General features: G+C 44.4%; 1 protein-coding gene across 1 annotated transcript; it reads right to left on the reverse strand.

The window, feature by feature from the left end:
- Positions 1-2197: 2197 nt before the first annotated feature.
- On the reverse strand, positions 2198-8704 carry LOC148684012 (vomeronasal type-2 receptor 26-like). The gene is made up of 7 exons (XM_088654741.1): positions 8698-8704; positions 7956-7998; positions 7165-7456; positions 5862-6698; positions 5134-5361; positions 3678-3804; positions 2198-3108 (listed from the first exon to the last, which is right to left on the reverse strand). Exons 1-7 carry the CDS (start codon positions 8702-8704, stop codon positions 2198-2200), a joined length of 2445 nt encoding a protein of 814 aa, XP_088510867.1.
- Between the last annotated feature and the right edge of the window lie 4260 nt (positions 8705-12964).

Consider the following 12964-nt stretch of genomic DNA (forward strand, 5'->3'; position numbering starts at 1 on the left):
GGATTATACTTCTCATTATCTCATTATCCCTGACTAGCTAGTGATGGTGGGAGTCCATAAACAGCTGGAGACCCAAGTTTGGGAAATCCTGGTTTAGGACTACTATTGACCCACAGCTGATTCTGGGCTCTGGCCAAGGCTATCAACTTATTTTATAGCATGTCAACAGTATCTGATCTTTGACACCTACTTCCTCTTAAGGTAAAGGGTAAAGGGACCCCTGACCATTAGGTGCAGTCGTGACCGACTCTGGGGTTGCGTGCTCATCTCGCATTATTGGCCAAGGGAGCCGACGTATAGCTTCCAGGTCATGTGGCCAGCATGACAAAGCCGCTTCTGGCAAACCAGAGCAGCACATGGGAACGCCGTTTACCTTCCCGCTGTAGCAGTTCCTATTTATGTACTTGCATTTTGAAGTGCTTTTGAACTGCTAGGTTGGCAGGAGCTGGGACCAAGCAATGGGAGCTCACCCCGTCACAGGGATTCAAACTGCTGACCTTCTGATCAGCAAGCCCTGGGCTCAGTGGTTTAACCCACAGCGCCACCTGGGTCCCTCTTACTTATGAGTAAAAACACATGCCAGTTTGTACTGCATATGCTGATCATGTAGACAAAGCATTTCCCCTTATAATAAAGAAAACATCTGTACCAGAATCTTCTGCTTTAGGTTTAAAATTAGCTCACCTGGAAGCAGCAGCAGGATTCAAATGCTCCATATACCTGAAGATGTGAGGCAAAATGAAACTTGTCTCATTGATGATGATCCCCACCCCTTTCTGCTAAGCCAGAGAAGAATGGAAGAATCAAGTGGAGAAACCGACAGCAAACATAAATAGTGAGCGAATGGTTCAAGTGCAGTGTTGGTGGCGTAGGGACAAAACCCTCAGAGGGAGTCAAATTAGGAATAGTCTAAGGATGTAAGGCTGCCACCAAGGAGAATTAGGATCATTGCTTCTGATTGCCTGGGGACCTCTGGGCCCAAGGAGGATGGTGTGGGTTATTATTTATTTATTTAGTATTACATGTATATCCAACGTTTCCTCCGAGGAGCACAAATGTGGCACATGTGGTTATCTACCTTCTCCATTTTATCCCCACAACAACCCTGTTAGGTAGGTTTTGCTGCAAGATAGTAGCCCAAGGTCACCCAGTGAGCTTCATGGCTGCATGGGGATTTGAACCCTGGCCATAGTAAGGGCACAGAGAATCCATTCACATTGTCCAACTGCAAATTCCATATGGTAGATATGCAGTTCTAAAGAGTATAATCCTCTGAGAACTTCAGCTTTCTCTCTACAGTCATATTTATACAATCCACTGCCTTCTCCCAAGTGTAGGACATTGTAAATACATGTGTTTTTAAAGAAGCATTATCCTTATTACATCTCAAACAAAATGCTGCTTTAGTTAATACAAATCAAATATTTCCTGTTGAACAAGTCATCATTTAAGGTGCAATGACACTCCTGTAACATAAGTTTAAACACTGCCCAGTAGTTTAGGAGCCTCCTTTATTTCATTTATATATATCAATATCTGCATATCAAATTGATTTTTGTTTTTATGTGTGTGTGTGTATGTGTGTACACACACACACACACACACACACACACACAGAGAGAGAGAGAGAGAGAGAGAGAGAGAGAGAGAGAGAGAGAGAGAGAGAGAGGGTTTCTAAAAAAAGTGTCTCAGAAGCTGAAAATGCTGCTGGCCAAAACAAAGCTGCTAACAAATGTTGAAGCTGTAGGTGTTACTATTTGGTTACATCCATTAGCTGATATTTATCTCATAAAACACAGCATGCTAAAAATTCACCTTCATCATCTATCAATTGATCCAAAGTCAATATACCCGCTTCCATCCAATTTTTGCATATCACCATCTTTTCCTGATTTTTTAAAGTTGGGTTTCTAATAGGAAAAGGGGTCGAATCTATTTTTTATTAGGCATTGCATTCTATATCTTTCTAGCTGATGTTATTGTTTCCAGAGATTATTATTAATAAAATGGTCTCAACATAAATGTGGTGATTACTGTGTTGTACTATGAGCTAGGAAAACTGGGTTCAAATCCCCATTCAACTATGGGTCAGATACCATCTCTCAGTCTATCCCACCATGAACTCATTGGATGGGATGCAAGAAGGGAAATAAAAACAAATTTAAGGTCCCTGGCTAATGGCATCTCTTTCACCTTCTCAATTATGGTCATCCTTCTTCCTTACTAACCTCTCTTTACTGTTCATATCTGGCCTAAATATAATGATGTGGATTTTGGGGAGGAAGATGCAACCCAGTAAGCCAGCAGTAGAGGCCAAGATGGAGAAGATCTCCACAGCCACCATGTATTTCCCTTTGGTGCTCAGATAAGTGGGGACAAAGGACAGCCAAACACTGCAGAAGACCAGCATGCTGAAGGTAATCAACTTGGCTTCATTGAAAGTATCAGGCAACTTCCTGGCAAAGAAAGCCACAGAGAAGCTCACAATGGCCAAAAGACCCATGTAGCCAAGAATAAGGTGGAACATGATGTCGGAGCCTTCATTGCACTGCACTGTGATTTTCCCATCCTGGGAGTGCAGGTCAAACTCTGGGAATGGGGGAGAGGATGCCAGCCACCCAACACAGATGCCAGCTTGAATGAGAGAGCAGAAGGTGATAAGGGATCCTGCCAGCCTCTTCCCAAGCCATTTCCTCATGCTGTTTCCAGGCTTGGTGACCATGAATGCCAAAACCACAGTGAGGGTTTTGGCTAACACACAAGCAACAGCAATGGAGAAGACGAGGCCAAAGACGGTTTGCCTCAAGACACAGGTCACCTTTGTAGGCCTGCCAATGAATAAGAAGGAGCAGAGAAAGCAGAGAAGCAGAGAAGAGAGCAAGGTGCAGGTGATTCCCCAGTTGTTGGCTTTGACAATGGGAGTGTTCCAGTGCAGAGCGAAGGTCCCCATCACAACAAGCGTGACCAGAGAAAGCAGGAGAGCCAAGGAAGCCAGAATCACCCCCAAGGGCTCCTCATAGGATAGGTAGCTTATTTTTTTTGGAACACATTGGTCCTGAAAGGCATTTGGGTAGCGATCGTCTGGGCATTTCTCACACTGATCTGCATCTGAAAGTGAGAAGCATGCTTTTAGCATTTCTGGAAGTGATAAAAATTAATTTTATTGATACTGTCTATTATGCTGTGCACAAAAAATATTACTGAGCTGTTGAACCATAGCCTATTTTTTCAACTAAGTGATGGTTCCTCCATGAGCATCTCCGCTGTACTAATTAATCCATTCATATTTATTTGTCATGGTTGCGGTATACTGATTGATTTCAGTCTTTTCCCATTAAACATGTCTAGCTCTACTAGTAAGTAAGTGAAGATGAAAATCTGTTGGCTGCAGGTTGAATGCTGACAAAAGGGAATCTATGGAGTGCAATCCTAATTATTTCTTCCCAGATGTATGTCATCCTGATTTCAATGGTGGTTACTCCCATGTGGATGTACTTTCACACAATATACTCTTGAAAGAGGAGGCGAGAGGAAAGGACAATATGTATCAGTAAAATATAAACACATGTGCTTGGGATCCATGACAGTAGATAAGCAGACATAATAAGACTAAGACATGAATGTCTGTGTTGGAGAGGAAGATGGGAATTCCAGTTGACTTGGGTTCCTTCACTTACCCTTCTGGACTGAAATCCTCCCTTTAGGGCACTGAACACAGTCATAGCAACACATTTGCTTTCCCTGCTGAGCAAACATACTCTGTCCAGGGTGGCAGCTCTCAACACAGGTGGAAATGGGCAGCATCTAATGGTAATGACAAGCAAGAGATTTTGAGTGGAATAAATCTTATTGTCATCTATATGCAGCAGAAAGGTCACAGGACTGAAAATATCAGGCCCCCTGATAAAGATTCTTTCTGCTGTCCCCAGACTATTTGGCCAGCCCAGCAGATGCATGAATAGCAAAGAGAAGCTAGTGCCAACATTCTCCTTCCTGATAGATTGATTCCTCATAACCCAAGCCTGATTCCCTTCTGGAGGGAGAGGAGAGCTGAGATAAGGACCCAGCAGCAAATGCTTCTTCTCCTTCTTAGGTGTGCAGGAGTAGGGAATGAAGGACCATCATGAGTTAGTTCTGGTTGTTGGTGATGAAAGATATTTAATATGGTTGCTATACATATTTTCTCTGCAGATCACACAACCTTGACAGTCCTCTCCAAGGAAGTTTTCACCAACCATTTTGTGGGAATTAAACTCTCGTTCCCATTTTTAAAGTTATGCGGAAGATAGCCCTGGTCATTTGACCCGTTAAGAAGTTCCCCTTTTCCTCCTATAAAACTATGCAAGACACTCTCTTTAAAAGTTCAAATAAGAATTAATAAATATAAAATCTACAATGCACGTAGGCTTCGTTCACATTGCTAATACATCTTTGTATTAGACCTCCAGTTATATGGCAGTATATAAACTCATTCAATCCATCCATCCATCCATCCATCCATCCATAAAAGATGATGATGATGGATAATGATTAAAAAAAAGATCTCTGGGTATAGGGTTATATATAAATTCAATCAATCAATCAATCAATCAATCAACCAATCAATCGCCTCAGGCATATGACAACACATATAGCCTTCCATAGCCTTCTGAGCAGCAGCTCTTTCCTTAGCCTTTGGGATGCTTTCATCCCACACATTATGGCCAAGCCTGCATGGAGTTTGGCCTCACAATCAGCCTGATGGAGACCAACATCCTGGCACAGGATATCGCCAGCCACTCCGTCCTTCAACATTAGTGACCACACACTTCAGGTGGTAGGTGATTTTCTTTCTACCTAGGCTCCGCATTGTTCCCAACAACACATTTTGGAGCACAACAGGCCCTTTTCAAGAGCTTTAAACACTTGCAGATTCCTTACTCATAAATACTTTGTTCTTATCCCTGAACTCCAAATTAGCTTCAAACTAGCTCTGCATCAACAAATTTGAACAAAGTAACAAAGATAGTATTTCATCAGTAAGTACCAGAGCTTGTCTCCTCACACCTCTCCTTTGTAGCCATCTCTGTTTTCCTGGATCTCCTGATCTTCTAATAAAAGATGATGATTAAAATAAGAAATAGTCCCACCCACCTGCTTGAACTTGGGATTCCATGCAACGGCACTTCCATCCACTGTGAACTCTTTTCCTGGGGGTGCCTGAGGGTCCACCCTCCCCACTCGGACTCTCTGGAAAGACTCATTGGGAAATGTGACCAAGTTGAGGAGATCATAGCCACCTGCCTGCTGCCCCTTCTCATCAAAAGAGATTTCTTCCCCAGCACTGTTGTTGAAGTGGATGTTCTTCAGGAAGGAGTGAAGCTAGATTGCAGGGAAAAACAACAACACAATCCTTGGAGGCTAATACGCTCTCTCTCTCTCATTTGCAAAGTGGACCTTTGTATTCTTACTACAATTTATCATATATATTGGGTACTTCAAAAAAATTCCCCAATTAATATGTGAAACTGCCATGTGCTGAGTCAAACAACTGGTCTCTGTAGCCCAGAACTGTCGACTTTGAATTGCCACAGTGCTACAGGGCATACATCCGAGGTTTCAACCCAATTTTGACACCAGAGGACACCCCTGCCTCTTGTGCAGCCCAAGTAGGAGAATCCTGGGATGGATTAATTTCAAGAGTTTGAATGTGCAGCTTGCAAAGCATGTGGCCTTTAACTGAGATAATGTCCCTCCCAATGATAGAATTCACCAGGGGAAATCCCCAAGGCCTCTCCTCCATGCCAGGTCTCAGCTGTGCAACATACAAATCAGTAATAATAACATTTGCTTCTAACATTGAGGAGAGTAATTGGCAGTACCTGCCAGGGCGGCATCCGTCTCTCAACCAGTACTTTCTGTTTGGCTCTTGATGAATACATGCTATGGAGAGCATGCGCTACTGCATGGACGGCATTGTAGATGGTGTAGCTCTGGCTGGACATTTCCATTTCAAACACAGGTCCAGTGAGTTTCTCCAGCTTCTCCTCCCCAGTGCAGTGTTCCCGCAGTGTCTCAATTAGATTGTTATCTGAGAATGAACAGAGGAATGCACTGGCCCAGAACTCCTGGATGAAATTAAGATTTGACTGCCATGGATTTATGGTCTGTAGAAAGTCGTGAAACCCTGGAACTGGATTTGAGTGGAGTGTAAATGTCAAGGTGCCATTGAAGGATATGGAAGGGAATTTGTCTCCAGCCAGCACTGCAGTGAAATCCCATTGAGCTGTTGTAATCCACACCCTCTGTACAGGGTACATAGATAAAACCTCACAGGAGACTAAAACCAGTCTCAAACCCTCTAGAGACTGACTGTCTCCATAGACGAGAATCACATTCATCTGCCTCTGTGTGAGAGCAAACATGATTGGTCTCAGTTTTTGTTGAAGTAGCTCATTAGGTAACCATTTTGTCACTAGTGGGATCACCAGTGTCCAAGAAATGCAAAGATTATTTTGGAAAAGCCTTGGTCTAAGAGTACGAAGGAAGGTTTCTCCACTGTCATCATCTGAAACAAGGAGGCCAATCCAGTTCCACCCAAACTTCCGGAGGAGCCACACAATGCCATCATACTGAGCTTCTTCATTGGGGGCCATTTGGAAGAAGGAAGGGAAGAGCCTTTTGTCACTCAGCACTGGATCCAAGGAGCCATAGCTGAGCTAAAGTGAAAGGCATCATATTTTTTAGAATCCGAAGACCATCTATTTCTTCAAAGAAAGAATACGTCTGTGTTGTGGTGGTTAACCACCTGGTCTTACTTTTCAAAGTCTACACCCCTGGCATTATTAAGTCTCAGGGTAAGAGAAGTTTCTAAATAGGAGGCTGGATGCTCCCATGATTACATGCTTTGTGGCATTGTCAGGTTTGGAAGAATCAGAACTTTGGTTATTAGTATTATTGCTACCTTTGCCCCCCCCCCCGAAATCCCAATGCTAATTCAGATGGCAGTGTAGACTACACATAGCTATGAAGCTTTAACATAATCATGTACCCATACCAAGTCTAATGTAGGACATAGGTGTAGAAAACATAATATAATGGGATTGAAAGCAAACCTGGATGCTTTTTGGGGTTTCCCTGTGTATGTCTGCCCTTGTGGTTGTATCTATGTATCTACAAACATACCTGTGGAATCTTGTAGGTGTTTAATATATTGGCCATCTGAAGGGAGTTTTGGGAGGTGAGCCCTCCAACGACGGCAATTAATTTATCTTCCCCATTACAGTGGTAATTGGGGGGATTTTGTTGTCCCACAAAAAGAAGAGCAAGAGTGTTCCAACAAGATTGCAAAGGATTAAAAGCATTCTCATAAAATGTTGATCCCAGTGTGATGTTGGATAAGAATTTGGCATTCTTGTTGACCTCTTGCATGGCAAAGATGAAGGCAAGAACATGTTGGTAGTTTTTCGGGATCAGACTGCAATGAGACAAAGAATGATTGCAACACTGGTGGAAGAGAAACAACTGTGTTTCAGTTTTGATTTGTAAATCTATGTACCTTGAATTTTGCAACCCATAGGAAAGGAACATTTTATTCCAACTAATGAAACTACAGCAGTCTCCTAATAGAATTTGATTAGATGTATGTGAATGGTGGAGTCCAAGAAATCCCATGTTGTGCTATGGATGAATTGGTGGGTTTGGATATGGGAACCTTCGAACCAAAATTTCTTAATGTGCCAAGTTCAGTCAAGCTCTAATTCTGTTCCTATTTAACTAGGTTCAAAACCACAAATGCAATGGAATATAAAATCGAGTGAAGCTGATTGTATGTTCCCAACTTCTTATATACAGAGTCCACGCCTACTTTTTGTTTAGTTTCTTTGTCTTCCATTTCTGAAACATGAAATTTTCATGGGAATGTATTCCCAATTGAACCTGGAGAAGAACTAAACATTAGACAAGGGTGGTCTTACCTGCGGGACACAAGGCCTTTTTTAGTGTCCCTGGAATCTGAGCCTAAGAGAGGGAGAAAGAGGGAGGGTAGTAGGAGTGGGATGTTCCTTCACATTCTCTCCCTTTCTTTCTTTACTGCCTTTCTCCCTCATTGCTTTCTGCATGATTGGTATTTTCAATGGTTCCTTTAATGCAATCCCAAGCCAATAGCAACTGACAAGAGTGATTATTTTATGGGAAATGCAATGCCTGTGTCCCCCAGGTTCAGAGTTGTCCTATTGGAAGATGATGATATATTTGTGGAAACCAGCTAAGCTCTGTCCTCCTGCCAGATGAAAAGTGCAGCTTGTAGCCCTGATGCTGCTGCATGCCTTTTTTTTAAAAAAAAAAACTTTGGAAGTGAAACCTTCCTCTTCTTCTTTTATTCAGCGAGATTTGCTTCCCCAATAATCATGCACAGCTTAAAGGTTGTGATCACTCAAGCTTCCACTAGAATTTTTTTCCTTCCATGTAAACGTGTGGTAATGAAAGCTGTTCTTGATCCCAAGTATTAGAGAGGGATTTGATCAGCCACATCTGGCGCCTTAGCCTGCTAATGGCTTTATTTCTGCTAACTCGAGGGGTGGGAAATAGGTCTGAATGTATCCTAGAAGGCTTCCAGGAGAAGCAAAGACAGAAACTGATGCAGTGGTTCATTTAATAAACTCAAGAATGATCAGTGGGCCCAGTGGAATTGTTTCTGATAAATAAGTAACTACTTACCGAGCATATAATGCAGAGAATTGGGGGTCCTCTGTTAATTTCTTTATTCTGAAGTCTGATTGTGTAACGGATACAAATACACCAATGATCATGTCTGCCAGAGGACCATATGAATTGATTTGAATTTTTTGTCTCAATGTGCATGAGGAGGAGTTCAAACTCTTGCTAGAAGAACAATGCAGCAGCAACAGCAGCAGGAAAAGCAGGTGGAGCGCTAACCATTCTTGTGCTGAACTGCATCTGGAAGCCATCATGTTTGCCTGTAGTCACAATTTCAGTCTTGGCTGCAGTTACAGGGAAACTTGGCTGCATGGAGCTATGTGCCTGCATCATATCCACCTTCCTAACTGGGTTCATGTAAGTTGATAGGACAGGCGCCTATATAGACTAGAACACAGGATCATCATATTTGGAAAGGGCTGTTTCTGTGGCTGTTATTGTGCCGGGCCTCTGATTTCCCAGGGGATATTTAGAAGTAGTGGTGCTGATCAATAATTATAAAAAATTACAGGGTGGAGGATCTGTTTTGCTCAAGTTCTCAATTCTCAGTACACGCAAAGTGCTATGTCGGTGCCATCCAGCTGTAGCCCAAGATCTGCTCACTTCTGAAGCAGTGCCTCTCACCTTGAGTATTGCTTTCTGAATTGATACAATTTTACACATGGCCAACCCATAGAAAGAGGATTGTGGATGTGCATATCCCTTATTTTGAGTCAAACCATTAACCCTTCTATCTAACTACAGTCTACCCTGAGGAGCAATCAAGCATTTTTCTTTCATTCAATTGGAACTCTTTTAACTGGAGATGTTAGCAATTAAACTTTGTCCTAATGCAGGGGTCAGCAAACTTTTTCAGCAGGGGGCCGGTCCCTCACACCTTGTGGGGGGCCGGACTATATTTTGAAGAAAAAAATGAACGAATTCCTATGCCCCACAAATAACCCAGAGATGCATTTTAAATAAAAGGACACATTTTATTCATGTAAAAAACATGCTGATTCCCGGACTGTCCCTGGGCCGGATTTAGAAGGCGATTGGGCCGCATCCAGCCCCTGGGCCTTAGTTTGGGAAACCCTGTCCTAATGCAACCAAAGCTGAGTTATGTTACTGAGCTATATCTCCTCATTCTAAGCTTGATGGTTAAGCACTCCTTCATTACTCCTTCATAAGAATAAGAATAAGAATTAGAATAATAATAATAATAATAATAATAATAATAATAATAATAGGAATAGCATGCCAGGCAATCCTTCTCTCCTTCTGCCTCCATCAGATATCCTCATACACGTGGTCTTTTCAAGGCCATCCCACTATAGCCCAAGACTTGCTCCCTAGTGAAGCAGTGCCTAGGACAGTTGGTCTAACTTTCTGAATGGATACAACGTGAAACTCTTCTGGTCGAGACAACCAGCCCTTCCCCCCATGTACTGCCAATTATGATCCATGGTGTATCAAGGAGATGTTTCTGTCATGCAACTTGGGCTTTTTAAAACTTTGGCCCTTATGTATCCAATCTGAACTCTGCTACTGAGCAATAGCCCCTTACTCTAAGCCATTTGGTTAAGCTCTCCCTCATAACAGCATCCCAGGTAACTCTTCCCTTCTTCTACCTCCATCAGATGCCATCCCACATGAGATTCTCGTCCCCCCCCCCCAAAGCGGGAGTGGTTTTGTGTGGGACAGCAAAGGTGTGGGCCTCCCTCTCTCATGCCGGGAAGTCAGAGAGGCAGGGCGGTGGTTGATTTCTGTTTGAATCCATGGGTGTGACTATGAGAGAAACAAGGCCTTCTTGGGGTGTTAATGCTCTGAACCCCTCCAGGTTGTATATATGTGTAAATAAACCATATATCATAAGGACACCACAGTCTCTGTGGTAGCTCATTCCAAAGGAAACACATCTGGAATCCCTGGAATCTCACAATGCTAGGAGATAGGGACGGTGTACAGCAATATGTAGTGAAGTTCCCAGGTGAGCTTCCCTGGATAGAGCATTCCACAAGTGGGGAGCCACCACAGAAAAGGCCCACTATTGTGTTGCCACTCTCTGAGGCACAAAAAAGGGGCCTCCGATGATGATCACAGCGTCTGAATTGGTTTTTAGAGGTCCTTCAGGTTCTGCAGTCCTGAGCGCTTTAAGGCTTTACAGGTCAAAACCAGCACTTTGAATTGCACCTGGAAAGTAATCAGCAGCCAGTGCAGTTGGGCCAGGATTGGTGTTATATTCTTAAAATGTATTGCCACGGTAAGCAACCTAGTCATGAAATTCTGCACTAGCTGAAGATTCTGAATGTCTTTCGAGGAAGCCCTAGGTATAACACATTGCAATAATCTAACCTAGAGGTTCCAGCAGCACAGGAAAAAGAAGTTTAATATAATCATAGAACTGTGGAGTTGGAAGGGACCCTGAGGATCATCTAGTCCAACCACCTGCCTCCTACATGGGGATCAAACCTGCAGCCTTGGTGCTATCAGCACCACACTCTAAGCAACTGACTTATCCAGGCTGATAAAGTTAGGCTATCCTTGTCCAGATAAGGCTGCAGCTGGGCCCCCAGCAAAAGGTGATGGAAAGCACTCCATGTCACCAAGGCCACCTGAGCCTCAAGTGACAGCAACGGATCAAGAATACCCCCAAGTTGCATACCTGCTCCTTCAGAGGGAGTGGGACCCAATCAAGAGCAGGCCTCCTCTCATCCATGCAGTTTGGGGAAATGTGCACTAACAGTTACCAGTCATATTTTGATTGAACTTATGTTTATTGGTGCTAAACTAGTCCACTAGTGAGGCAAGACATCCACAGCCACACCTGCAGATGTAAAGGGAAAGTAGAGTTGTGTTTCACCAGTATATTGCGTGGACAGGCAGTATTTTTATGGGGAATATCTGTTTGAAGATGGATGAGGGCAGATGCAAATCAAAACAAATGTTAATGTGCTTGGAGCAATCCCCATTGTGTCAACTATGCAAAGAGAGAGTAAGAATTTCTCTTCCAAACCTCCCTCTCTAATATGCCAGAGAGCTCTTAAGAGCACACACAACAAGGGCCCCAACAGTGTTGTGTATGTGGAATATTGGTACAATCATGTGTCAGAGGGCCTGATATGGCTACTCTAGAGTAACGACTCCAGCATGGTCTTTTTAGGCTTTTATTAAGTGCTGATTATTTACAGTGTTCAGAGCGGTAAATATGCATCCTTAAGGTGAGGTGTCAGAACCTCCGAATGGCGATTGGCGCGTTTTCTTCCAGCACAGAAGCCTTGGTAGACCCAACCTCTTCCCCCTACGTTTGCGTCGCAATTCGGGAGTTGGGGGGATTGGCCTTCCCCCCGGGCCCCCCACTTCCTGTCCCACCTGGTGCATGGGCTCCGCAACCTTGCCTGAGCCTCGGACCCCACTTCCTGACCCTCCGCTAGAGGCAGAGCTCTCCCTACTCTCTCCAGCGCTTGGGGATGGGCTGGAACTTAAGATGGGAGGGACTTCCCTGTATCCCTTGTCCCTCACATCCACCCCCCTCCCAGGCTCCTCTCCCCCCCTCCCTAAGGGCTCTCCGCTTGCTGGGGACGAGTGAAACCCCAAGAAGTCCGTGGTGTCAGAGCCTGTGGGTGTAAAAATTTCCCCCCAATCTGGCGATCTTTCCCTCTCCCCCTGAGAAGACTGGAATCCCAAAAAGTCTGTGGCGTCAGAGCTGGTGGGAGTAAAAATGTTCTGCCAATCTTCTCCTGCCTCTGACGTAGTCGACCTTGGTGAAACCCACACCTCTTCTTCCGTATCCTCAAATTCCGCTTCCCATCTCCATGGAGAGCTGCTGCCTGCTATCCCTTACTCCCGCCCCTCCCCCTCCCTTTCCATGTTCCAGGGCTTGGGTCTGTGGGGGAAAAGGGCGTGGAACTCTTCCACTAAAAATTCCTCAGGTACTTCCGTGGCCGGTATCCACTCATTGTGGGACGGCGGAGTGTCCTCCCATGCTATAAGGTACTCCACCCCTCTCACCCCTCTCCTTGAGTCTAAAATCTCAGTTGCCTCATTGAGTCGTCGGGCGTCTCCCGTCTCCCCCCCTCCCTCTGGAGGCTGATCACTGTCCCGCAACCTGGTGCTTTCTCTGTACGGCGACAGCAGGGATCTATGAAACACTGGGTGCACTCTCATGTCCTCCGGCAGTGCTAGCCTGAAGGCTACCGGGTTGACCTGTTGCGTGACCGTGAAGGGGCCCAGCCTCCTGGGTGCTAACTTCTTGCATCGCCCCCTGGTGGGAAGACCTTCCGAGGAC

Source organism: Zootoca vivipara, chromosome 12 (genome assembly GCF_965207765.1).
Source record: "Zootoca vivipara chromosome 12, rZooViv2.hap1.1, whole genome shotgun sequence".
NCBI classification, from domain to species: domain Eukaryota; kingdom Metazoa; phylum Chordata; class Lepidosauria; order Squamata; family Lacertidae; genus Zootoca; species Zootoca vivipara.

What these genes read in the sequence shown, in the direction of transcription:
- LOC148684012 (XM_088654741.1), bottom strand. An exon ending in ACACCTACAAGATTCCACAG is followed by an intron (nt 6,699 to 7,164) that starts GTATGTTTGTAG and finishes CTTTCACTTTAG; the next exon opens with CTCAGCTATGGCTCCTTGGA. An exon ending in GAGGATTTCAGTCCAGAAGG is followed by an intron (nt 3,109 to 3,677) that starts GTAAGTGAAGGA and finishes TCTCACTTTCAG; the next exon opens with ATGCAGATCAGTGTGAGAAA.